The sequence below is a fragment of the Symphodus melops genome, assembly GCF_947650265.1.
Source record: "Symphodus melops genome assembly, chromosome: 5".
Taxonomy (NCBI): Eukaryota; Metazoa; Chordata; class Actinopteri; order Labriformes; family Labridae; genus Symphodus; species Symphodus melops.
The window spans coordinates 21450263-21477872 of NC_136695.1; the positions used below are offsets into that span (position 1 = coordinate 21450263).

The window sequence follows — 27610 nt, forward strand, 5'->3', positions numbered from 1 at the left end:
CCCGGGCTGTAAGCATGTCACAGACTCAACAAAAACTTTTTTTTCTGTCATGTCTCAAAAACTCTAAAAGAAACTCTTAAGGGATGCAATTCATTATTTCAAATTGATCAATAATAGACTTTGTAATACATATTGCTTCCTGGAAACTGTGAGAGTTTTTCTTTTTTCCCAGATCAGTTTAACCACACACCCATGAGATAATAACTGCAAATGAGATAAATCACAGCACCAATCACTGTCTCTGTACTCCAACACTTCAAGAAAAGTCGTCCTCCTGTGTTTTATGCAACCGACTTTTTGTCTGTTTCTGGTTATCCTTTTCCTTTTCCTCTTCATTGTCTTTATTTCTTCACAATCTGTGACTGTCATGTTTTGTGGCTTATTAACGACATGTTGGGAATGAATTAAAAAGGGGAAACTAGGAAAGCTAATTGCACTGTTTCACCCTGTTAGCTTGATTTGTTCTGTCTTTTAAAGCCAAAAAGTTAGAGGTGAAGCAAAACCAGTGCAACTGCCTCTGCACTGAATCAGGTTTATGTGCTGATATAAGCACCCAAGAGCCTCTTTCAAGTAACTATGGCTGACATTTTGACCTATACTTCTCTCAGGTGATGTCTGCTCATAAATTGTCTCTGCTGTGGCGGCACACAGTGGTTGTGTAGAGCTTGCTGTGACCTCAGTGCTCTGTTTGTCCTTCACCTTCTCCTAACCTTTCTTCTTTACTCTCCTCTGCTCTTATTCCACATCCTTGCTCACTCTGACCTCTCTCTCCCTCTCTCTCCCTCTCTCTCTCTCTCTCTCTCTCTCTCTCTCTCTCTCTCTCTCTCTCTCTCTCTCTCTCTCTCTCTCTTCCTTTCCTCTTTTCTCTCTTTCTCTTGCTCTCCCCTCCCTCACAGGGTTGGAGGAGGGGGGGACAAGCGGCAGAAGAAAATGGCTGCCATGACAACGGTGCCCAGCTATACCCCTTCACTGTGGGTGAGAGTGTGTCACGCCCTCCCCCGGCTGGACCTCACCATGCAGATGAAGGATAACATCTTTGTCCCTGACAGCTGGGAGTACCAGCAGGTAATGGACACCTGCCACAACTGCTCGTAACACACTGTAACCACATGCTCAGTCTGAGGGGACACATTGCATAATAATTACGGCCCTGTCGCTCCATTTGTAGATATCTATGTCGAGGAATGTTGTCACGACAATTAAGTAACCAGGGAAACTACAAAAGGAATTTGTGTTCCAAATACTTTTTATTAAGGCATTTAAAAAAAAGATTTGGCAGGAAGATTGCATTATACCACTTAATAGCGCCTTTGCTCAGATGTGATTTTCTTTCATTTATACCTTTTTAAATGCTGTAATGATCTCCTCAGTCTCACCTCTTCTTCGATGCATGCAGATACATTACACACATTGGTTTCAGTGAGTGTATGAGGGTCATTTACAGGTCTCCACTGCTGCTCTGGACTTTCTCCTTCAACAGAGTCCATCTCATACAATAACTGCTTCAGCATCTCAGAGTTCGTGTTAGTGACTCTGCAGTACCAGGGGAAAAAATGTTTGTGTGTGTGTGTCTGTGTGTGCACGGTGGGGGCACAAATTATCCTGCTGAACAGAAAGACAAAAGAGAGTGAAAGTGCTCAGAGAAGGAGAATGAGAGAGGGAATGAGTAATGCGAGGAGGTTGCTATACAGAAGACCGGGCACATACAGAGAAAGACAGACACAGAAAGAGAGAGAAGCCTGGGAGAGTGGGAGCGACAGAGAGAGAGAGAGAGAGAGAGAGAGGCGGTGAATGTATTTAAGTAGGTCACAGATTATTAATAGAGATTCAGTGGTGTGGAGAGAAAGAAAGAGAGAGTGGGGGAGAGAAAGAGTGTGAGAGTGCAGGGAAAGGAGGGATTGGTGGAGTGGGGAGGGGCTACAGGGAACAGGAGGTGAGCTATGGAGAAGGTAGAGGAGTTAGGAGAGAGAGACGGGCAGATGGATGAACGATAATGCTATAGATGTGTTGGAGTGAAATGCATTTCAGTAATGTTGACTTTATGACATGGAGCCTGATCAAGAGCAAAGTCTCATGGCTTAGTGACATTAATATTCACTCTGGACCGACAGATCAGGGGTTCATGGGTTAAATCCTTTGAATCAAATATAAACAGTCAAGAATTATATTTTTTTTCAACTTTATTATTGTGCATTTTAAAAAAATATATATTATTGTGTCATTTATTTTCCCTATCTATTCTAAAGTCACAATTTATACTTTACATTTTTAAACACTGTATCTCCTACCGCTAATGGACGCAGCACAATATGACAAGCTGTAGGATTTAACAGGATTAGTTAGTATTTTACTCTCTCAAATTGCTCCTCTCCACTTGTAAAAATGAGATTAAAATGCAGTTTTTCACATTCAATGAGTCATTTCTCCTCTCCCTCCTCCTTTCTTCCTCCTCTCTTTCAGACTCTGCTGGTTTTGTCCAGCTTATCAGCCATCGCTCTCGTTATCTCGCTCTTGGTGGTTCTATCCTTCCTTATACACTACTGCTGCTGTCACCGTGGCGACCGGGGCGAGGGATCAGAGGAGGAGGAGGAGGATGAAGATGGCAGCACAGGTCACGGTTACAGCGGGAAGAAGGGGAGGGGCATCTGCTGTGTCACGTGGGTGGCGGTGGCGGCTGTCACTCTGTGCTGGTGAGGAGGAGGATTCAGATGCCATTATTGACCTCTTATCTATCGTATCTGATCGCCACATGCACATCCTGTCGCTATGATGGGGGAAGTTTTCATCTTTTGCTGAAGTAGACAAATCATGCAAGACTGTAAAGAAAGGCTCCAGTTTGCGTAAAAGTTATATGAGCAAGCACTATCAGCAAACAGAAGAATGTAAAGACTGAGAGATTATATTTTTTCCAGAAAGATGTGTATACTTCCTCCTGAACTGATTATTTTCTTTTTAACTCTTTCCCCGCCAGAGAATTCTAGAATGTTTGCCAGCCAGCGCCAGCCTTTTTCACCATTTTCACCAATCTTTCAAGACTCACAGAATATTTTGTTCTTTGAATATGTAAATATTGAATACATCAAAAGAAAGATCAGAGCCTCTGCTTTCATATACAAAAAACTATTTTATTCAAACTTCATTCAATCTTTTTTTATCAGCACTTGAATATCGGCCATTTTCACAAAAAAACCACATTCCGGACAAAAAGCTGAGAAAACAGCACTTTTGTAAAACACACTTATTTTCAAGAAAAAAAAGTGATTTTGAGTTTACATTTGGATTCTTTTTACTTTCATTTGACAACTACAGTTATATTTTAAAATAAATAACTAAAATAAATAAAAATGATTACATAAAATTATTAATTTTCTTTGAATAGTGTAGCACTACAACATTTACAAACTATATTATACATTTTTCTTCTCTTATACACTCAGAAATACTTTGTTTTTACAAACACTTAAATATCATTATTATTTTCAATAATAAAACATTAGTTGAACAAAAACCTGATCAAGAAGAGAGACAACTGTGTCTCCCAGGGAAGTGCCTTCTCCACAATAGGGTTTCATGTTGTAACAGTACCCTGTGTCAGAATCACAAAGGATGTAGGATTTGAACCCATATTTGACAGGTTTTTGGGGATTGTACACCCTGAACGCTAGCCGTCCACACCACAGAAGCATACCCTCATCAATGCAAATGTTGGTGTTAGGTTGATACATTTGACTGAATTTAGATATAAGGTAATATAAGACAGGGCGGACTTTGTACAACCTGTCAGTGCTATTTGCTGGCCTTGATTCATAATCATTGGAGTGTAGAAATCTCCATATGATTTCAAACCGGTTGCGGGACGTGACCTTGTTGAAGTAGGGGGTGGCCAAAATGTCATCTGTAGACCAGTACATTTCAAGGTCAGGCTTAGGAATGATATGATCAAGAGCAGCAGCACCATTTAGAGGTCCAGGATTCTCAGTGAAAAGGAAAGTCTTTTGGCTGCCAGTTCATTTCTTTCCACATCAGATTACCTGGACCAGGACCTGGCTGGTTTACAGACCCTCTTGCTTGGTCACCAGGTACTTGACCTCCAAAACACCCATAAGATCCACAGGTCCGACCTCTGCCTCTTTGCTGTGTTCGACCTGTAAATAATTAGAAAGACAATTTTTTTATTCAACAGTGTGATGTGCACAAAGAGAGAAACGTTATTTTTCGGCCTCTTCATATCACATCTTACCTTTTTCACCTTGTAGGTCTGTATAAAGGAGACCTGGGCCTTGAATCCCTGGACTCTGTGTGTAACATGACAGTAAAATGTCAAACAAATATTCATTTGGTAAATAGTTTGTGTACAAAATGAAAGCTAAATTATTTCTTTTTTTATCTTCTCTCACAAGTTAGCAGATGCTCTTGTCTTGTAGTATCTAATAATCAAACAATCCAAGTAACATACTATCAAACTAAATAAAATATGTTATCATGACTCACCTCTTGCACCTACGTGTATGTCTGGACCTTGGAGACCTGGATCTTGGAGACCTGGACTCTGTGTCTGGAAATTACAATAAAATGTCCGTCAAAAATTCGTTTGGTACATAGTTTATGTACAAAAATGAGAGATATGTTATTTCGACGTCACGTTATCTCATGAATTATCAGATACATATGCTATCACGGTGAATCAAAAAATAACGTGATCATATCTTACCTCTGACACGTCCTGAATCCCTCCATTCACTGTCGCCGCTGCTGTCTTCATCCAGATCAGTTTCACGGAGGTCAAAAAATGAATTATCAGAGTCTGTATCGATAATTAACTCTGTAGCTTCCACAGCTGAATATCTCCTTGCTGGCGCCGGCATGTTTGTACTATTCAAGAGCTTTTATCTCATATCTATACGGCTAATGTTGACTTTTTGACGCGCGTCAAACTCACATACAGACTGATAGAACTCCGACCGCTGGAAAATAAGGACGAAGAAAATGTTTGTTTTTTTCTCTCTACTTTCCCGCGAGTGGTCTTGTTTGTTGGTTTTTTGACCCCACAGTCCTGTAACTTTTTCACAATGTCCGCCAGAGCGCCCCCTATCGTATTACACTGAAAACACCAATTGACGGAATATTCCGTCAATGGCGGGGAACGGTTGGGTTCCAAATGACGGAATATTCCGTCAATGGCGGAGAATGAGTTAATATTGTTTCCACAATTCATCATCAGCATTTAATTTCTGTTGCTACGTCAAGTTTAGATCATTTCAAGTTGTTTAATCCAATGGTTCTAAACAGATGAATCTGAAGGATTGTGAGATAATTCAGAGTGCAGGAGGGAGCAAAAGTTTGGACACACAACTTCACACTTTGTTGTCTTTTATAGGCTGCTACTTGGCTTACGACACAGAGTAGTAACACCTCACTTCTTATCTCACTCTTTTCACGCAAGAAAGTTTTGTCCCCTAAATGTTGAACTACTCCTTTAATTGAAACCACCTGATTTGTGTAGGCACAGCTGTACAATTATTGCATTTTAAAGCGACAGCTGTTCTGTTCACCTGATTTGTATTTAAATACTGTGCTTGACCAAATCTACTTAGTTACTTCCGAAACTGCCTTTTAGGTGGAGCAGCATCGAGGCTGTGAATCACACCCTGTCATCCTCCATCATCATGTGGACTTTAGTCATTTATACAGACACCAATGTCACTGGAGAGGACAGGAGGCCTGGATGACAGCTGACGGTCATGTTGGGTTGCTGTTTACCAACCACAGGCCTCTGACAGCTGTGTGTGTGTGTGTGTGTGTGTGTGTGTGTGTGTGTGTGTGTGTGTGTGTGTGTGTGTGTGTGTGTGTGTGTGTGTGTGTGTGTGTGTGTGTGTGTGTGTGTGTGTGTGTGTGTGTGTGTGTGTGTGTGTGTGTGTGTGTGTGTGTGTGTGTGTGTGTGTGTGTGTGTGTGTGTGCGCGTGTGTGCGCGCGCACGTTTCAGTGCTTCTCCATCACTTGTGTATGAGAGATGGATCTCAGCACGCCCACCTACAACACAGTCACTTACCCGTCAGTGTTTCCCCTTTAGATCTGGTGAACATGCAGTCATTGAGTCAGTACACTGTCTCTGCTGTACATAAACAGAAATGCTGCTTGGCATCTGTCCAACACACTCTCATATAGAGGAAGCACGAGTCAGCTGCCCAGCCGACCTTTTAAAATCTAAATCTATGGGCCAAGCTGTGTGCCATAATGAAATTATACTGCAATTGAATGCTTCAGTAGGGCTTGTGATTGTATTCCAGTCCATTCCCTGCACAGAAGTTTCTGTAATATCACAGGACACGATGTACTGAGCATTAGATTCCAAGTGTCATAATGATGTCATCTTATATAGACTGTAGGTTTCTGTGCTTCATGTCTCCCCCTTATGGATCCTAATGTAAAATTATGGAGTTGTCTCCTTCGCTGATGCTCCATACAGGATCTCTCTGTGGCAGACAGGATAGAAAAATAATGCGGCAGTTTACATCTTGAAAATATTTAGTGCGACACCCTTTTGCTCCAGACGGTGGCCTTTCGTCACAAAAACAACACTGTGTCATTTGAAGTGTGCAGCCGCATTACCCCGCGTTCACATTTGGCAGCTTGAAATGCAAAGCACACACAGACACAGACACACATTCCTCCTTTTTCCCCCCTGCTTTCTAATCTGGGTCACATACTTTGTGGGAGATTGGGTCATACCATTCCTCTCGGGTTTGAGGGGATTTTACGAACATCTGGCCCGAGCTTTAATCTGAATATTTGAATAACCGAAAGATGTGTAAACACGTGCTATGTTTAACATTCGTAATATTTTCCTCGCCGAAGCTTAACCATTGAGTGCTTGGAATCAGATGTTATTTTTTTTCCACAATCATCTGTTTATTCCTTTCTCTGTGTTGCACTGTTGGTATGCTCACACAGACTGCACACATCCCATCCTCCTCAGCTCTGGCTGCTTGTGTCTAATTCATTTAAAATGTACATACACACTGAATTAAACATTATATTTAGGCCTCTGCTTCCACTTCTTCTTTCCCCTCTCTCTCTCTCTCTCTCTCCCTCTCTCTCTCTCTCTCTCTCTCTCACACACACACACACTCATATATATTTATCCTCCCACAGTGTTTTCATGTCTCTTTTTTCCTCTTTGCAGTGTTGCCATAGGCGTCGGTTTCTATGGCAACAGCGAGGCTAATGATGGGATGTATCAGTTGACCTCGTCTCTTCTCACAGCCAATTATACGCTAGCTTCCATCGATCTGCTGGTGAGTGTTGCTCCCTGCAAGTAAACTGTCATGCAGACTATCTACCCATAGTGTGTTTGTGCATGAACGTGTGTGTGTGTGTGTGTGTGTGTGTGTCTGAGTGTGTTTGTGTGTCTGAGTGTGTGTCTGAGTGTGTTTGTGTGTGTGAGAGAGAGAGAGAGGAAGAGGATGTGTTGATGCTTACATGTGGTCTACAGAGAGCCAAAGACAATCAGAGACAAACTTCTGTTGTATTGATCTCCCTGTGGTCAGACAGTGGTTTTTGTGTCTGACTGATAAATGTCCTCCTTCTGTTGAACGCTGTAGAATATGCAGGTCAGCAAAAACCAACAATAAAGACCCTAATACCTGGCTGATTGAGATGGAAAAACACACATGAGTTTATCAGCCCAGCTTATTATCATTTTATAAAGAATCACAACATAGTAGTAAAAATGTAATATGACCCTCATGGAGCTCTACACAGGGGAGAAAGAGAGAGAGGGCATTGAACGAAAACAGTCTGAACTCCTCTTTTGTTGAATGGGAACAAAAAGACCCAACCTTCCAGTGAATCATTCATACGAGAAAAAAAAAAAAGAAGATGGATATGGCCCATTTGAGAAGAATAGTGCTTGATCAATCAAGTGAAAAAGACATGTTTGTGTTCATGGAAGTACCACATGTTCCCACTCACATGCACACGTGACTCTTTTGAAGCCCTAAAACTTGAAATTATGTACAAAATGTTAATAAACGCAGGAAAACTGCATTAAAGATAATGTGTGATTTATATCAACCTTAATTGAAGTAACAAGGGCCTTGTCCTCCATCACGGTGAGCCAACGGAAAAACAGGAGTCAGCTATTCAGAATTTAAATGATTAATGCTGTGAAGATTTCAAGGAAATATTAAACTCAAGGTACCAGAGCAGAAATATCCACACACGATAATGTGCATAGTTACTGTCTGTTAGCTTTATATAGCTGCTGATAACTTTTTTTACATTTGTCTTTATAGCTATCTTAATCTTATATTGCATCTGCATTCATGATAATGACATCCTATTCTTTTATCTAAACGGACTTATGTAAAACATAGGATAAATGTGCATGCAAAAAAAAATATCTTCCTCTTCATTTTGTTGCATGACCTGCTCTCCGAATTGAGCTAAACTGGCGACCGTGAAATATATAGATTAGTATTAACTATGCTTTTAAATGTGTATGTGCACACAGGTGTGTTATCAAAAATTAAGATGTTGGATAATAAACAATTAGTTGCAAATAATTAGCCTCACCCACCCTGTTCTGATTTAGACAGAAAACAAATAAGTCATCACAATTTTAAAACAGTCTGAAAAAACCTAAGAGTTTGACATTAGGCAGTTTGGTCAGGTCTAACTTTGCCTCATAGATGATCAGGAAATGTGCATTACAAGCTGCGGCCCCAGGTTGTCCACAATCTTTTCTTCTCCATCTCAATAAAACAACCACAATGGTTTTACAAGCATCATCCTCTTCACTCTGTGGTTTCCGTCCCACTTAACTCCCCTCACATTCTTTCCTCCTCTCCAGATTTCAGACACAATCTCCGGGCTGCAACTCTCCATCTCTGGCCCTCTGACCTCTATGGAGGAGCTTTTTACCGGCAGTAAACCGTTTCTGGCGTCGACGCGAAACTGCCGGAGGTTATCTGAGAACATGATCAAGCTCCTCTCCTCCATCTCCCTGGCTCGCTCCAACATGGATGCAGGCCTGTGGAACGACAGCAGTGTAAGCGGGGCATCCATCATCCCTCTGACCCCGGTCCCTCCCTCTGTGGCTCCAACAGTGGTACCCGGCAGCAGCTTAATGCCCAACCCTTTCTCACCTGGCTGGGCTGCCAACACACTGATGGTCAATGAGGACTACAGGTGAGGCTGCAGTCCAAAAGGACCACTGGACTAATGAGTAAAAGTTTAAATTAGATTTTTTTTTTTAACACAAACGATATCCTTTTTGATACTGTGCTACAAAAAAATATATGTTCACTTGACAAAATAGGATGAAATTCAAAGTTGTCTTCTCCATATACACAATCATGTACTCCATATTGCCACAGCACCAGTAGTAAACATTGGCATCGACAAGTGTGCTTTCCTGAGACGGGTAATGAAGTTCAGGATCTTGAACTACTTGCACAGTTTTCTTTAATTGTCTTGGTTATTGTTCAAGAAGCAAGGATTCATTTCGAGGTAGTTTCAGAAGTGTTGAATAAAAAAAGATGGTGTTACTCTTTTCTTCTCATTTCCACTTACAAAACAAGCTGAAGTCTTGCTATTCCCGTCTACAAACCTCAGCGTCAACTAAAACTGATTTGTCAAATCAACAACAATAACATCTATGTGTTTGTGTGTTTGGGGAAACACAAAGAGATTCATTTCATTTCATTGTTGGTAAAGATAAACTGTGTTTGTGCTGTATTTGATACAGGCCCTCTTTATGTTCTAAACTACTAAAATTCTCTTTTTTTCGTGCAAGTTAATCATGAAAAAAAACAAAAAAAACCAGACGGGACTATTTGGAGAAGGATTCCTATAAACCCTTATGGAACACTTCACAAATATCAGCTTGACCAGACTGTTTATCAACACTGTCAGACTCAGTTTTTCAAAAGGATGAGGAAACTTTTCAGACCTCCCTTCATTAATATCACATTTTAATCAATATGGCTGTTTTCTCTCAGGTTATGCAATAAAAACAAATTCTGCTAAACATTATATGGTGATGGCATGCCTTCATATCCCATCTCCCATAATGTGTACACCCTTAAATTGTTAGAAGTAAAAGTCCATAGCTATAATGCTAGTATTGATTAATTATGCAAACAGTTGCAACAATATCAAAGTAAGTGTTACCACACACAGCTGACACACAGGATGTCATTCATCAGCTGTTTGAGACAGTCAGAGGTTAACAAGGGGTCAGCTCATAACTTCACCACTTTCCGGGCTTCCTGCCGTGGAGTCAGCCTCACTTTTATAAGCACTAAAGCTATTTGAGCTCACCACAGGCATGTGTTGAGTGAATGACTCTTTTTTCCCCCTAACATAAATATCCTAATAATCTTACTACACTACGCACACTTTGTTTTACTTTGGAAACAGGAAAGTTTTAATCCCGGATCAGGAACAAAGCTGAATATAGAAAACACAGTTTATTTCACACATCACCAGAAACAACAAGATGACCAATCGCCAGCCCTTTATTCTTTTTGCACTGCACAAGTACAGTTCAAAGATATTGGATGGCTGTCATTATGAGTGTCAACTTTCTGTATAATGGTGTATTTCTTTGATATAGGTGGCTGTCTTATGTGTTGCTGCTGCTGCTCGACCTCATAGTGTGTCTGTTCATCCTGCTGGGGTTGGCAAAGCAGGCTCGCTGGCTGCTCATCCTGTGAGTACACACACGCACGCGCACGCACGCACACACACACACACACACACACACACACACACACACACACACACACACACACACACACACACACACACACACACACACACTGAGTCTTGTTCATTTAGACACAAACAACACAACAGTGAATTAATGGTCAGGGTGTCCTCTTGGCTGAAGAGCTTGTGCTGCTCTCTCCCACAACAGGATGACCGTGCTGGCCTGGCTGGCTCTATTCCTGAGCTGGGGCTCCCTGGGTTTGGAGACAGCCACTGTAGTGGTGAGTAGATCCAGGACAAGAACCCTGCTAATGGGAGGAAGGGAGGGAGAAAGGGAAGAAGGGAGGGATGATGAGCTGGAGGAATAGAAAGTGAATGAGCCTATCATTGGAAGGATGGCCACCTACAGCTGAGGACAGAGAGCTATAGGAGGCCGAACCATGTCATGATGGCAGGCCAAACCGAGGGGATGTTTGTGTGTCATTTCTGTACCCATTGTGCTAAACTGTGAAAAGACCTGCCTCCTAGGGAACGCTGCAGTCGTGGCAGAGGACCAAAAAGGCAGGAAAATGGGGCAGAGATTAAAGATTCAATGTGCGTGTGCACATTTGTGAACAAAGTGTGTTTGTGTCGAAAAGTGCATGTTTTCCATGTAAGTGTGTTTGCGAGTGTGTGGGCGTTTGGCTTGGAGAAGTGAAAATGGAAGATGAGGAGAGAGGAAGCGGAGGAGAGAGCATCTCCAGATCAGTTAGAGAGACGGAGTGAGAGAGAGAGAGAGAGCAGTGCAAGGCTTGAAGATGGAGCGTTAACTCAGTCCCTGAGGCTTCACGGGCACGATGTAAGGAGGTACAAGTGAGATTTGAATCCTACGAAGTGAAATTCACAAACATGATAGCCGAACAAACTTCCAGCTGTGCTTTTAACGCCTATGAAAACAAGCAGAGTGCTTTGATTTACACAGAAATCGGACCACTCTCAAACAAAACAAGAATGTTTTCATGTCTTTTACAGAGTAGTCCTTTTTTCTGTTTTTCCTGTGAAGTTTGATCTCACTCTATGAAGGGGACTCTGTTTATAGGGTTGTTTGAAGAGGGTAAATTGTGGCTGTTTTTCTGCCCTGCTGCCCACTTTAAAAGTCCCAGTGTGATGTGGAGCTGGCAGGAGATGTCCCAAGTCCTGTGGGTTCGAACAGAGCCGCTCTGTCTCTGACCACTGACTGGGAAACAATGGCCCAGCTGTGGGTCTGCCCACTTTCTCCTGCTTTTCCCGTCAGCCGCCCGGTACTCTGTGTGTGTCTCTCACTCCCTCTTCTGGTGGGCCGATCTCAAGCTGAGTGTGTTTGTGGGAGAGCTGTGTGTAAAAAGTAGGCCAGATTGTACAGGAATGTATTGAGATGATGTGGAAAAAAAGGTTAACAGAGGGGAGGACATGATTGATGAGCTAATGGAAATAAAAGCGAGTTGTCAGATCGTAGAGTTGGTTTATCCAGGACAGCATGGGATGTTTGAGATCAATATTCACTGCCGTATTGCAGGCTGCTGTCAGATATCTGAGGAGGTTAATATGTCAGTCGGTCTGTGTGTACGATAACTTTTTCCCTTGTGATCATTTTCTCTTTTGCCTCATCTGTCCCTCTCTCCTGCTGTTTTTTCTCTCGTCATCCCATCTCACTCTCCCTGTCACTCTCTGCACTGTCAGGCTCTCAGTGACTTCTGCTCTGATCCGAACATGTTTGTCCTCAACTCGACCCAGTTCAACTCAGGGACCAGCTCAGGTATGTTATTGAGTCCGTTTCTGCACACACAACACAATCTGGCAATGCTAGTTCTCTTCGGGTTCTCCAGCCAACTGGACTTAACCTCCAAACTGTGCTCATATCAGCACAATTTCACATAATGACAATGTCTTCTGTTGTCCTGTGGTGTTGTGTTGTCCATTCAGATGTGTTGGATTATTACCTGACCTGCAGCAGGCGCATGAACAGTCCGTTCCAGCAGGTAACATGACCTCACGTGTCTCATATACTGTATGTATCAGAGCACATTGAAGGCATTCAGCTGACACTCATCCCTGATTTACAGTAAGTGAGCAGGCTGTATGTCAGACTAGCTCAAGGCCAGTTAAGGACAAGTAATGTGAAGATGGGATGGACAGCTTTTGCTGCGTGTCCTTGACTGATGATCGATGATTCCCTCTACACGCACAGCATTTGAATACTGTTTTTAAGCATTAATGCAAAATAAAAAACCCTAACCTCACGGACTTGTTGGCTACAGCTGCTGACCCAGTCGCAGAGGGCGTTGTCAAACATCCACACACAGCTCTCCAATCTGGACAGAAATGCTCTCACACAGTTCCCTAAAGCTGAGGTATGTTATTATATATGTAACAATGCAGCATAAGAAATCCAAGTTCCTCTTCCCCTTTCTCACTTTTTAAATGTTTCTGTCATTGCAGAAATCACTCAGGGAGGTTCAGCAGATACTCAACTCCACAGAGGGAAACTTCCATCAGCTGGTGGCGCTGCTGAACTGCCGAGGTCTGAATAAGGTAACAAGATACGTGGTGCATGTATATAGGACATTAACAAATGACAAAAAATATAGCTGATCACTGATTTACGTTTTTTCTACATTTCCATTTATTTGTCTTGTGTTTTGTCTGCAGGACTACATTGACTCTTTGAAAGGCCTGTGCTATGATGGGATGGAGGGATTGCTCTACCTCTCCCTGTACTCTTTCCTCTCTGCTTTGGCCTTCACTGCCATCCTCTGCTCCCTGCCCGGTGCCTGGAGGAGCTTCCCCAGGTGAGAGACAGGGGGAATATGTTTATCCTGCACATCTTTTTATAATGACGTTCTTATTCATGGTCAATAAAACCAACTACCAACTAGGAGAAGTAGCATAAACATTGCCAAAAGAAGAGGAGCCAACAACTTTACCAAAAAATACAGTTTAATGTTAAAAGGTGAGATATGAGTGGAACAGCTTTGTTGAATGTGTTGAGAGAAAATTTAGAGAGGAGACAACAAAAAAGTTGTTAGCTACAGCTCGTTTGATTAGAATACTGATCAAGAGTTGTAAGATTTCCGATTAGGTAGTTTGTGATTGGAATCTGTTCGCACAATTTTAAGTAATTTCTTTCCCTGAAATTTGACTTGCTGATAAAATTAAGTAAATAAGTGTTATTAAACATGGAGTTTGTCATCCTTTCTCTGCTCACACGTGTGCCTGTGTCTCTTTCTTTGATGACAACAGCGAATCGGAGGAGTACGAAGACTCGGACAGCGAGAGTGAGGACCCCTTCACCTCCCATCAGGCACGTAGACCTCAGGCCTCGGGGTCTCAACGAGGGGCCATGGCCCCCTTCTATAATTACCCGGGGGCCGGGTGGACACCCCCCTTTTCTAGTGCGCCGCCCCTCCCGTGAGTAACACAGACACACAGACACGCAGACAGACAGACAGACAGACAGAACAGCCCAGGTTTCTCAGGAAGGGGAGGATGTTGCTCTTAGATACAGACTCTACATCAGGCCTGGGCCTTTATTTGTAGATCTGTATACAACTTTTATTCTATAATGCCACCTCCCCTCAAGATTAGGGAGTGTATATATATATATACACATGCATATATGCTAGGACTTAGTATAACAACACAGAGTATATTCAACCAACACAAAGATACTTACCTATGTACTGAGGGTTTTTTGCAGACACATAGATTTTTTTTAGACAACACATCTCCCCTTCAAACTCTTATTTATAACAGTGATACACATGTATTGCACATCCATCTTCTGAAGGGAGTATTGCAGTGTAGCTATGTTTACACACTTTGGTCTATAGCTATGTAGGATTAGTGTGAATTCACAGCCAGGTTAAGCACATGCATTGCAGACAGACACACAGACAGGTCAATATGGACTCCAGTGTAGGCAGAGAAACAGACACAACTCCAGAAGTCTGTCTGTCTGTGTGTCTGTCTATCCGTCTGTCGAGTGTTTCAGGACAGACGATGTGTAGGCCGCTCGCTCATTTCACAGATCTGGTCTCAAATGGCGTCCTGTCTCCTAAACAGCAGCAGAGTACTGCTGTGTTGGGGGGAGGGTGTCATTGGCGAGGCTGCGCTCTTAAAAACTCCGGCGATGTGAGGCTCAGGTTGACTATAGGTAACCCCCGCTCCACGCACCCACCCATCACCAAAACACCCTCCCACATCTCTCTCATCCGCCTCCTTACTGTTGTGTCCAAATCTCTCCAGTTATCTCTCTGGCTTCTTGCTATATCAAACCGCCTGCTATACCTTTTATAGTTCTCCCCTTTTCTCACTTTCAGTTTTATGTTTTTTTCCTTCCTTCCACCTTCACTGGTGTTTGCAAACTTAGTTAGAACTCAGAGAATCCTAACAGGAAACTAATTCACTTTGAGTGCCAGCTGCTCCCGTATTTAATTTTAACACAAAAAACAAGGATACTGACTCAACTGAACTATCAAGGCTCAGAAACTCAGCCAGCACTAAAATACAGTCCACTCTTATTTTATTATTATTATTATAATTTTTTTTTTTTTACAAAGAATCAGCTTGGGATGGCTTTAAAAGCTTTCTGGGGTTTGTAATGCATATAAACAGATATAAAAAAACAGCTGAAATGAGACTGATGAGTCACATCCAGCCTTAAATGCATGTGATTGCAGATAATTTGCATAAATCCTGCAGTCAGGAGTGGACTGTATGGTGCTCACATGGCCTGTAGTATTAATACAAACTAGTTACACTGAGTGCTGTGGTATGCCGCACTATATTTCTAACCACTCTCTCTCCTTCTTGCCTGTCACCTGTCCTTGGGTCCCGTCACCCTGCGGTCTCCCCCTCTCCTCCGCCCCCTCTGTCTTTCTCAATGTGTCTCACCCCTGTTTCCCTCTCTTCTTCATCCTCCACTCCTCCTCTCCCTCTCTCTTCTGTCCTTGTCTCTTTCTATCTCTATACAGGACTCCAAACGTTTCCTCCAATGGCAACCCTGGCTATGAGAGCCTCCCCTTGACTGACAGGCAGTCCCCACCCCCCTCTGTGAGTTCCTCTGTACTTGTGACACCATCACAGTCTCTCTGCCTTTTTATCGTTGCTGTTAGTGCACACGCTCGCTTTGATAATTATAGCAAACGGATTAACATGGTGTTAAGCCTTCGACCTCGCAGGACCCTTTGGGCGGGCCTTTTGTTATTTTTGGCGCAATGCTGCAAATCACGCAAAAACATGAAAGAGAATTCAAATATTTCCACTGTCACCAATAAACCTGTGCTCTTCGATAGTAAGATCAATTTGATTGCTTCATGACCTGTTTTCAATATCTCACCCTGACCTTAACAGTTTTAATGAGTTTAGCAAAAATGAACGTTCAGCTGAAAGCTAATTCCTGACCTCAGACGCAGAAGTCTGACAAAAATGAATTCAGCTCAAGGAAACTTTACTTTACATAGTCACACCTCATGGTCCTCCAATCTCCATGACAACTGAGTAGAAATAAAAGCTAGTATCAGCTTTCCCTTTGCTTGGATATGTCTTACATAAAACAGTGTTGAAACAGTTGTCCTTACTATAAATGTTTACTTTTGAAGAGGTGAGACAGAAATGTTTCAGACAAATTGAAAATGTTTTGTTATACTCTGTACTTTCTACTTTTTATTCTCTAGAACAGAAGTTTGACAAAACGATCATTAAAAAAGTTATTCCACTCATTTCTTCCAGTTACTTCAGTCTTACTAAGCAGCTGGAGTCTGGAGGTGCCATCTGCAAATAACTACAATAACACGCTTAACACGTGACTATCATAATGACTACATGTAGCTATCTCCATTAAAAGTGAGGGAGCTCTATTTGAAATCTGTGAAAAGACAGTAAGCTAATATTTAGAAATTGCCATTAAAATTACGTCTATTTATTCCTATTGAAAACTAAATGTATTTAAGCCTGTGGGTCAGATAGTGAGATAAGAAGCTTCTGCTGCTCTTTATTATTTTACATCTTCACATGTGAATAACAAATCTTATTGTTTTCTCTTTCATTTTCTCTGGATCCATCTCCGGACCGTGTATACCTCTCCTCTCTTGACTCCCATCCTATTTTCTGGATGTACAGTACTCTCCCAGCATGCTGACTGGTTATGGGGGAAGTCAATCACATCCCAACCCTGCCCATTCGCGGAACCTGTATTCACGTTGATTCTATTTTTTTTTCTTTTTGGTTAGGAAATGTATAGAAAAAAAAAGTTTAGTTTTCATATGAATGGACACTTTACTGAAATGAAAAAGAAGCTAATGTGTATAAAATGAATGCTAGGTGTCAATTTAAAGTGCGTAACGTCAGTACCACTAAATATGATCATTATTAGAAGCACTTAAAAGAAGCAGGTATAAAGGGACTGTTGATTGAACCGACAGTGTTAATGCTGGTTGTGCAAAGCTACAAACCAAGTCCACTTGGTCTAAACTCTTCCTCCTTGTCTATCAAAACTCTTTGTAAACTGTGAACAGTGGTGAGGCAAGTCAGAATGGTATTGGCGTTACTACGTTGTAGTTTTATATTCTTAAATGTATCAGTACCACCGATTTATTTTTAAGTTTTTATATGAATATTGTTGTAGAAAAGCACTGGCACGTAGCAACACAACACATTTTTTTCTGTGAATGGTTATGCAGTTTTCTCACTTGGTATCTTTTTTTTTAATTACTTTTTATAGGTGGAAACTCTGTATTTTCCTTGTATTACCTTATGGTATTCTGTATATCTCACTGTCTATAATATCTGAATAATCATGAACCTTTGCTCTTAAAAAAAAAAATTACTTGAGGGCTACCAAGACCCTGTTTTCATGATTGAATGGAGGACTACAACTACCACTCAAGTCTTGAGAGTTGAGAACTACAATTCCCATGCGACAGCAGGTACATAGCAATACAATTCTTGCTACTGGTGCTGCAGTAGCCCTACCGTAACTAGCAATAAGTACTATGTATAGCATCGGGTTTCTGGGATCTCTCCACGATGTTTTGTGTATATATAAGGTATGGTATGTTGGAGATTTCATTGAACCCCCCCCATCCCTGCCAACTGACCTTGTTAACCCGAATTGAGTTTGTATGGTTATCAATGCTCCTTTTGAATGGCATCCTTTTACACTCAAAAAAGTCTAATATAAATAAAAATAACTTCAATAACTGTCATATGGTCTGCATGATGTCTACAAGTCAAAACACAAAGAGCTGTACAATATTGAACTTAAAACTGGAGGTCAAACTTTAATATAAATAAGTTTCAATTAGTTTAAGTATAAGTAGGTCACTAGTGTATACCAGAGTGTTCCTATTCGTTCGGATATGCATAGAATATAAAGGAGAGACAAAACACAAACATATAAGTTGCACGTACAGTCAAAGAAGCAATGTTTTTGCATGTTTGACTCATTACCAACTAAAATAGTGTTTTTCATGTCAGCTGCATTATCACACATCAATAACACAACTTTGACTTGGGTTTGGGATGGATTGTCGATCTCAAGAAAATGTGAAAACTCTGCTAGTTGGTTTTCCCCTCCTGAAGCTTGGTGAAAGGAAACAAAGACTGCCAAGAAGTAACACATATAAAAATCCCAAATATGGCAGGCTATAAAAAATGTTCAGGAGGTTGTAGTGAACACATAGAAACATGCAAAAACACTGGTAGTTCTTCCATACCTCGCCAGGTGACGCCTTTACAGTACCTTTTACTTATACCGTTTCTGTATAGGTGCACAAAAAGACAAATAGTGCTAACACATTTTACTCTATAGTGCATAGAAGGTTCAGAGAAAAGATCTCAGGAAAAGATGGTCCAATAGGCGTCTGCTTAATAAGTGTTGGGGTTTGACACAACCATCCTGCACGCACACATCACACTGATCGGAATTTGGCAAACCTGAAAGTAAAAATCTAGGATATTTTCGGTGAAAGATTCAGTTAAACCATAGTCATGTGATTTTAGTTATCAAAGTTCACTTTTTTTGCAGATGTTTGTTTATGCACAAAACAGTGAGAAATCAGTCATGTGTCTAAATCCAGCGATCATCAAACTTGCGCACATTTAGCTCAGACTAAATTAGCTTTGAAGAATCTTCCCAGACTCAAAACAAAAGTACAATAGTCGGACTATGCAAACACACAAGTAACTTCCAAGAAATTGTAGCTTTTTAGCTTTTACAATCAAAACAGTTCTTCATGTCAGGAGTAAACAAATGTCTCTGCTTCTCTTTGGAATTTCTTCTCTGAGTCTGAGTGTAGATATTCGATGGGTTTTAATGCATTCCCTGAAGACTTTTCTGTCGTGAGGTTTTTGTTTTGTACAAGAAAAAAAAAAGAAGAAAAAAAAGTCACATTTTCCCAGAGGAGATTTTTTTCCTTTCCCATGCGTTGTCCTGTCACAAGTAGTCACTTCTTTGGGAGGTCAGAGTTCAGCCACGAGCCGTCTTCCTCCACCTCCCGCCGGACGACCAGGAGCATCTCGGCCACATCCTGAGAGAGCTGCTCACTGAGAAACGAGCTAAAAAAGAAACAAGGACAAGACGAGAGGAGAGGTTACAAACACTCTGGACAGAGACAGAGGCTCGATTGCTGGAGTGCAGCATTCGAACACAAACACACTGTGAGGTAAGCTTCATGGGACCATTCATATCAGATGAGTCACTCGATGACAAGAGTCAGAGCAGTAAACAAATGACAACATCTGATTCCACTCAGAACAGACATACACACACACACACACACACACAAAAAAAGATTCCATGTCCACTCTGAAAAGCCCTGAAACCTCTTAGAGATGTAAATACATCCTCACCGTAATTCTTCTTCTCCTCCAATACAGAAGGGACTCTTTAGTTTGGAGTCCAAGTTGTAATATTGCCCGTTAACTTGCCGAACTGCGAGCCAGTGCCGCCGCCGGAGTGGGAGGGACACGATTCCAAGAGAAACCCGGGATGGGACATTGAGGATGAAACCCTGGACCTTTGACATGCAAAGGCTCTGAACTGTCCTGTATTTTATTTTTTTAAATGAAAGGGAAGTTACCATTTTGTTAGTCATTGATATTTTCTTTGAGTACATTTTATCTATTTCATGTTGCAAACATCCAACTCAATCTCCTCCTCCTCCTTACTTCATGTAGGAGATAGTTAAACATGTGATTCACATGGTAAAAATTCAACGCATACAACGTGTGCAGCAGTGAGTGCTGTGCGTCCAGATGTTAAATCAAAAATATAAATGTGTACTTTGAATGACAAGACAAGAAGCTGATGCTTGGTGAAGTTTTGGAAAAAAATGTTTATCATTTCTCTCCAAACAATCGTATTTATCTTGGCACTTTGCATGAAAGAAAATCAAATGCACAACCAAACGAAAAAGACAAGGCCAGAATTATTGAGATATAAAAAACCATACTTGTGCAGTCAAGCTTAAAGTTGCATAAAAAGGTTCAGTTTCTCTCACCTGCGTTTGTCCCACCACACCGCAGCCAGTTCCCTGCTCTGCAGAGCTGCCATGATGACGTTGACGTCATAATTCCCAGTACCTAACACTGAGCGATGAGGGTTCACCACACACTGGGGAGCCAGTCTGCAAAGATGAATAAAGGAGCAACAGAGATTTAAACAAAGAGACATCCACATGACTCTGGGTACAGTTCAGTTTAATATTTGGCCATAGTGCGTGGAGAGGCCTCTTCCCGATATGACGGCAAACAAAATGTAGGACCTCTCTGAGGTGTCTTGTTTTGTTTTGCCTACACACTTGAGGGTAGGCTTTCTATCTAAACCTCCACAGTGATTAAGTTCAGAAACAGCTACATATTTTTACATCGGGTCACAGAGTCTTCAATACATTATTCTCTAACCTCAGTCACAAGCCACATAGGCCATGACTCATTTCATCTGGTAGTCAATTATGTTAGAAAACAACTTTCTAAATAGAGGCCATTGATTGGCCTGTTATTAGAGAACATAAGTGTGAATTTTCATTTTCATTCCCTCTATTTCATGAAACACAAGGGAGTGGCTTTTATTATTCACTTTTAACACACACACACACACACACACACACTTTACTACTATATGAAACTGGGGCAGGGTGTGAATAACAACACTGACATCTCTTTGTCGCTCCAGCAATCAGACAGATAAAGATCCTGGTTCAAAAATATATATATTTTGTTGTGAATTTAGCAGTTCGAACCTACAGTCAATCTGGAATTAAATATTTTGCCTGGGGCAGAAGCAACACTGCTCCCCCTCCTCTTTACTCTTCTTCTCTGCTGGTACATCTATAGCAGGCTGTTTTCATCAATCTTGTGTTTTTTTAAATGTTACGTTCATGTCCTGCAAAACATTTTATCATCCTGGAGCAGAAGAAGACATTTCTAAAGTAAAAGAGATTAACTTCCAGGATCCAACCTGCTGCTGCCTAACAGGTCAAATTAGCGTTATTTCCTGGATTGTGATTTGGTGTATAGAAAGACCTCACGTCATAAATCAAACTATGGACCAACAGGGGACATATGTTTGTAAAACAATACACCAGTTATAAAATAATGCTACTTGGATTCATATGTAGGCAGAAATACACAAGATCTCCCTCCCTCTCTCTCTGTGTGTGTCTTGTCGTCTCTGTTGCTTTATAAGTCATCTAAAAGGTATCCTCACCGTTTGCAGATGTCATCGGCTGTCTCTTTGGTGAACACCCGCTCCTGCAGGACGTTGTTAAGTGCATGAATCGCGCACAGCTCCAATCGTTGCTTCTCATGAAACACTTCTCCTTCGCTCATACTAACGCTTTATCATCATAAACAAGCACATAGAAGAAGTATTGTTAACACATTTAATCCCTGGCGAACACAAAGCGATGTAAAAGGCAGCTAGCGCAGTTTAACAGGGCATCGATAGGGCAAACGACAACTTCAAAGTCTTCTGCTATTAGCTAATGTTACTGTTTGCTAAAGTGGCTAAAGTGTGATAGCACACTGGTTATACTCTGCTTAGAGGGCAAAACAACGTCGAAGTGCACAATAGTGAATGAATGATAAATAAATCAAGCTACTGACCTGCTGATGAAGCGATTCTCAGATAATACGATGCTGGTGACAGCTACATCTAGAAACCGGAAGCAGATCCGTTGTGTTGTTGTTGTTGTTGTGCAGCTGTCACGCCCATTCACGGTATCCAAGGTAACACTTCAGCAGCGTCCGCTTTACTTTGTTATTATTGGTTTCATTAGTTTAAAAAATAGCCACATAAACGACTTAATGAAAGGATAAATAAAATAATGCGTCTCCTTTGATACACAAACAACACACTACCGACCAGACTCGTGACTTTGGCCGCTGTGTTACAGCGCCACCTGATGTCAGTACTGAGGGAATAAACGATGGTGGTGGTTAGAATTTAAATGCAGCTAATATACCTAGAAATATGGTGATCGGGTTGGTAAAACTGATCATCAGCTTTTACTGAGAATAACTACCCGTAATGTTTTAATATTTTAATATTTGCAGGACAAATATTACACTACGGCTTAGTGACTACGCTATATTTTTTTGAAACGTGTAAATCATAGTTTATACTGAAACTGAAATATAATTACCAAACTTAAACTACAGTAAGTACTTGTGTGTTGTAATTCTGAGGTGTGCTGAAGCATTTAACACTTTTAAATCAAGGCACCAAACATTTCTGTTCAACATGGCATTTGAGTAATCCAACTTGTCGCTTATTACAGACACTTTTATATTGTTTTACAATGTGTATTTACAATAAATTCTGACTGTTTTCTTTTGATCAGTAACTCTTTATTAAACTCATGTGTTTCTCATTTCTTATATTAGCGGTTAAATTCCTTCCTGATTCTGAATGAGAAAGTAAAAAAAAACAACAGCATATTTTTATCTCCTGTTTTTACATCAACTTGTATGAGATTTCTTACGTTTTATATAATGTATTTTTTATTATTATTATCTTGTGAAATGTAGAAATGCTGTTTGTGCCTGTGTAAAGCACTTTCAATTGCCTGGTATCTTATAAAGGTGCTATATTAAATAAACTTGCCTCGTGCACTGGTTTGATCGGCACAAACAAAATAAAATTAAAATAATAAAATACATTACTTTTATGAAACCATATCAGTGTAATGTTTCTCTTCACTTGTCTGAAGTCGTAGTTAAAGATAAGTTTCTCTTTTGAATCTTGTTAAGCTTTATTGTATCCCACAAAAGACGCTTCAAGGGGGGGATGTGAATTTTTCAAACGGGCCAATAATGGCCAAGCATTAGTAACATTTCCCACTCCACGTTGCTCATTGGGTGTCAGACTACGCCACAAGGACAATAATGCATCACGATTGGCTAAATCTTTCTGACGTGTCACGCTACTAAGATGCCTATTGGTCTGCGGTAGTGGGTTAAACAGAGAATCGTATTTTTGTTCCTGTGTGTCAACGTAAAGAAGAAACGAATAGTGGCCAGTTAAACCTGGTTAAGTTTTCATTAAAGAAAGCGAGTTGAACATAAAAGGAAATCTCTCCGCGTATTTGTCAGCACTCAGACATTCACCGCTCGAGCTGAACTCTGGTCGAAGATGGTAAGATTAATGCTAACGGCTAAGAGCAGCAGATGCTAGCTTGTTTAGCCGTCGAGTATTTGAAGTCGGTAATTTCTCCTTATTGACTCCCAGACATCAATTTGTAAACTCACTCTACATTTTGTAATGTTGCTATTGCATTTATAATATTATTAACGTGCAATTATGCATTCAAGACTCTGAAGAGTTGTTTTTCTTCTATTTAAGTTACCAGATCGAGGCTAAGCTAGTAATGCTAACGCTAATGACAGACGTGATGTTTGTTTGACATTATGGATATTACACCCGGCTTTCACATGTATGTCTTAATGGTTGATTAATTGTCCTTAAATAGCTTTATTTTAAAACTTGTTTGACTTCTATTGAGACACTCTAATCTGTGAAAGAAATGTGAAGCTCACAGAAGTAGCTCTGGTTTTGTCAGAGTTAAAAAGAGGACATTAATAAAGTTTAAACAGTAACTATACATTCAAAGTATCGTCGTGTGTGGACTTTAGTAAGATAAGAAAAATATAAAGACTATCATATGCGGTTGACGTGATTTAAATGCATTCCTTACTTGTGTTGTTAAAGTAGATCCACTTTCTGTAATATCCCCACAATTAATCCATCATTAGTACACAGTAGCCTGTAAAACAGTAATACTGGTTAGGATCTGAATTATTTTATCAGCTGCAACAGGTAACAAACAGTTCAAATACTTTATTTTCTATGAATATTTTTTTAAAGTCAACGTCAAGCCACCACTATCTTTTACATTTCTCCTCATAGTTTGTGGCTCACATATGCAATATTTTAAATTGCCCCCCCATCGGGGACAAATGAAGTTTTTTTTAATTGAATTGAATATTCAAGTTGACTAAACTGTCTTTCTCCACAGAACTCCAATGTGGAGAATTTGCCTCCTCATGTTCTTCGTCTGGTCTACAAAGAGGTTTCAGCACTAGCAGCAGATCCTCCTGAGGGTATCAAGATTTATCCCAGTGAAGAAGACATCACTGAACTGCATACAGCCATTGAAGGACCTGGTAAGGATTGTAATGGGTGTAACATGAAACCAGCATTGAGCATAATTAGACACAAAAATGTCATGAAAGTCAAACTCTTATAAGAACAAGTATACCCTGAGGTAGAAATAAGTTGTTTATGATTTCTTTACAGTTTATTACCACAGCTATTGAGGAACGTAAGAGCTCTAGTTAAGTTGCAGTTTTGGATTAATTAGTTTATTTGTAATCATATCTCTCAAAGAAATGTTTTATCTGTGTCATACTTGCAGCTTAAAATGTGTCAGTTTGCATCTGGCCTTTTATCATATACCGCAACGTTATAACACCTCTTCCCTTTTAACATCTCCAGCTAATGGTGACTCAGACTTAAAAGTTGTCTGGGCATTTATGCTTATTTGGCTAAAGGCTTAATGTCAAGATCTTCTACCAGCTTCACAGAACCTCTTGTTATTTATTATTATGCGCCTGGAATATCATTCAAACATCCTCATATTGTATCCATTAATGCAGTTCTTTTAACATGTAGAACTTATTCTTTCCATTGCTCCTTGAAATGTATATCATTGTATAAATGCCTTTTATGTAAGGATGTTGTAGTTAGATTTTTTTCTTAAGGTTTTAGGACGACAACACGGCAGACATTGTCAATGCCATCTTGTTTCTGAGCTTGCTGCTAAAGACCCTGTTATTGTGGAGTAGGCCTTGAAGAACCAGACACAAAGCCACATTTGTCAGCTCCTCTACAGTACAATCTCTTAACATCATTTTAATTCACTGGCTCCTAATACTAGTGTTTCTATCAGATAATTGCTTTGGACATATTGAGTATGTGTACTACTGTTTTAGTGGAAATGCAGTATATAATGTACTGTCACATACTTAATTATTTTGACTTGGGTGAAAGATTTTCAGTTTTTGTTTGTCACCCTATTTCTTTTTCTGCAGCAAGTTTGGCACAGTCTGTTCATAAGATGAATTCTTTATGCTTTGACAGAGGGAACTCCGTTTGCCGGTGGCGTTTTCCGAATGCGTCTGGTCCTTGGGAAGGACTTCCCTGCGGTTCCACCCAAAGGGTATTTCCTGACCAAGATTTTTCACCCCAATGTGGGCCACAAGGGAGAGATCTGTGTCAACGTGTTGAAGAGGGACTGGAAGGCAGAACTTGGCCTCCGACATGTCTTACTTGTAAGAGAAACCCCAAATCAAAGTTCATCTGTGTTACTGTCTTTGTTTCAGCTGTGTTACAGTTTTGTTTCCTTTTTTCTCATTACTCTCAGACGATCAAGTGTCTTCTCATCCATCCAAACCCTGAGTCTGCTCTGAACGAAGAGGCCGGGCGATTACTGTTAGAGGACTATGCAGAATATGAGTCCCGAGCCCGTCTGCTCACAGAGATCCACGCCATGGGTGGGCCTGGTGGGACCTCTGGGGCACCTCAGGACCCTAACGAGGGCCCACAGCCAAAAAAGCATGCAGGCGACCCTACAAAGAGAGCAGGGCCCAGTGCAGCAGCTGTGCCAGCCGCTCTGGGTAACGGAGCTAATGGAGCCAGTACAACCAGCAGCAATAGTAACAGTAGTAATAACTCAAGTAATGTAGCAGGGAAAAAGAAAGCAGATAAGAAGCGTGCATTGAGGCGACTTTAATACCTCAGTAAACATTCTCAGCGTGTTTGTATGTGTGAGTGCGAGTGTGTGTAAATATAAATATTGAAGTGTACCGATAATGTTTTTCGTTTCCTTTTCTGACTATTTCTACCACCTATCCAAGACTTTCCACTTTGTACCCATATCTGAAGTTTGTCCTGTTGGCTTTAGAGCTGTGTCAATTATTTCCATGACACAATGACATTTATTTCTTAGACTTTTAATAGAAAAAGACAGCTCTTTGACTGCTGAAATCATGCCATCAGTTGTATTTTTCTTGCGGCCGGGTGTGAATGAACAATACAGGACTTGGATCTTACTGTTAAAAAAACAAAAAAACACTGCCTCTTTATTTCTGCCTGTGAAAGAGATCCAACTCTAATGTTTTCAGATCTTACATCAGCTCTTTTTAAAGTGATTCTTGGTAAATGCTGCTGTGATGGTACTGTGTACTGCTCAGCCAGACTCCCATGTGATTCTAAACCAGGATGTTACTCAAATGAAATAATGGTAGAAGTTGTTTAACAGTAATGTAAGAAGGCAGTATGTTCACATTAAGGAGATACGTGTTATTACACAAAACATTGAACTGTATTTGTCATATTATAATCCAATAGGGCACAGGTGTAAGAGTCAGCATTGGATTATAAAAGTCCTGTTATGTTCGTCACAGAATTTGAACCCCTTTACACGTTTTTGTTTTTTTTAAATATTTCTAAAATGGTTTCACTGTCCAGTATTTTCAAACGTTTATAATTGTCATGTTTATACCCGCTTGTTTTGTGTGAACACCTAGATAAGTGGCTTCTAGGGAACAGGATAGGTTGCCAGTCTACTTTATAAAAAACAAAAAAACTATTTCTAGAAAGCATAGTGTATATCCCTGATTCCCTACAATGCAGTTTTGTGCTCTCGCATACCCAATTCTAGACAAGCCATGGGGGTATCAGAAGAGCCATCGGTAAGAAAATCGCCACGTTTGACAGAGCGCGTCTCTCCACTTGTTGCACTGGCTGGGTTTCTTGGGCAGGTTTTCTCTTTTTTCTAAATGCATGCTGGGCCTACATTTCCCAAGGAAACACACTGAAGCGTTGTGTTCATTTGGATGGGAAAGGTGCCTCTGGAACTCCTGTCACTGTGCAGACTGTTGGCTGGATATTTTGTGTCCATTTTAAATTATTTAAATTAATAAAACATTGCAACACAAGAAGTGGATTGAAAAATGAGTCATTTACTAAGAAGTGGCATTTCTATACATAATTGCTTATCAGAGTATACGGTAAAGTGTTGTGCAATAATCTGTGAGTTATGTGCATCGGTATATCTGCTGAGAACGAGTCTTTCACTCTTCAGTGACGTATAATATCGCTTTATTTTGTTTATAGTGCTCGCCTGTTCTGCAGTGAAGGAATAACCATTATGAGGGGGAATCAGTAATTGCATCCACCCCAGCAAACCAGTGAGTGAAAGTGCACCCGGTGGAGTGTCTAATGAAGGGCTCCACTAGCCTCTACTGCAGACGTGCAGCAGCCCACACACCTGTGTAGAAATAGCAGCCTGCCATGCAGGTAATAATCAGGCCTTTC

The 27610-nt window shown here is 40.8% G+C and overlaps 3 protein-coding genes across 5 annotated transcripts in view; 2 read left to right on the forward strand and 1 right to left on the reverse strand.

Annotated features, from left to right (window-relative positions):
- Positions 1-17936, forward strand: part of ttyh1 (tweety family member 1) — a 19084-nt gene extending 1148 nt beyond the window's left edge. The window contains exons 2-15 of one of the 2 annotated variants that reach the window (XM_079342806.1): positions 897-1065; positions 2461-2690; positions 7184-7295; positions 8852-9189; positions 10619-10714; positions 10922-10994; positions 12412-12487; positions 12655-12710; positions 12990-13082; positions 13171-13263; positions 13381-13520; positions 13972-14139; positions 15705-15783; positions 16852-17936. In XM_079342806.1, the coding sequence (XP_079198932.1) occupies positions 931-1065; positions 2461-2690; positions 7184-7295; positions 8852-9189; positions 10619-10714; positions 10922-10994; positions 12412-12487; positions 12655-12710; positions 12990-13082; positions 13171-13263; positions 13381-13520; positions 13972-14139; positions 15705-15783; positions 16852-16935 (1773 nt within the window). In that variant the 5' untranslated portion in view covers positions 897-930 and the 3' untranslated portion in view covers positions 16936-17936. The remainder of the gene's footprint in view (positions 1-896; positions 1066-2460; positions 2691-7183; positions 7296-8851; positions 9190-10618; positions 10715-10921; positions 10995-12411; positions 12488-12654; positions 12711-12989; positions 13083-13170; positions 13264-13380; positions 13521-13971; positions 14140-15704; positions 15784-16851) is intronic. The other variant, XM_079342807.1, reaches the window with a different exon arrangement.
- Positions 17937-19023: 1087 nt separating this feature from the next.
- Positions 19024-22922, reverse strand: josd2 (Josephin domain containing 2). Of its 2 annotated transcripts, XM_079342821.1 has the most exons (6): positions 22908-22922; positions 21838-21886; positions 21440-21568; positions 20232-20357; positions 19582-19776; positions 19024-19287 (listed from the first exon to the last, which is right to left on the reverse strand). In XM_079342821.1, the coding sequence occupies exons 3-6, from the start codon at positions 21559-21561 to the stop codon at positions 19176-19178; spliced, it is 555 nt and encodes a 184-aa protein (XP_079198947.1). In that variant the 5' UTR covers positions 21562-21568; positions 21838-21886; positions 22908-22922; the 3' UTR covers positions 19024-19175. The 2 variants fall into 2 exon arrangements, with proteins under 2 accessions (XP_079198947.1, XP_079198946.1); XM_079342820.1 differs by lacking the exon at positions 22908-22922 and having other exon boundaries at positions 21838-21974.
- A 259-nt stretch (positions 22923-23181) lies between these two features.
- On the forward strand, positions 23182-26097 carry ube2s (ubiquitin-conjugating enzyme E2S). The gene is made up of 4 exons (XM_079342818.1): positions 23182-23368; positions 24249-24396; positions 25373-25563; positions 25656-26097. The coding sequence occupies exons 1-4, from the start codon at positions 23366-23368 to the stop codon at positions 26022-26024; spliced, it is 711 nt and encodes a 236-aa protein (XP_079198944.1). The 5' UTR covers positions 23182-23365; the 3' UTR covers positions 26025-26097.
- The last annotated feature ends 1513 nt before the right edge of the window (positions 26098-27610 follow it).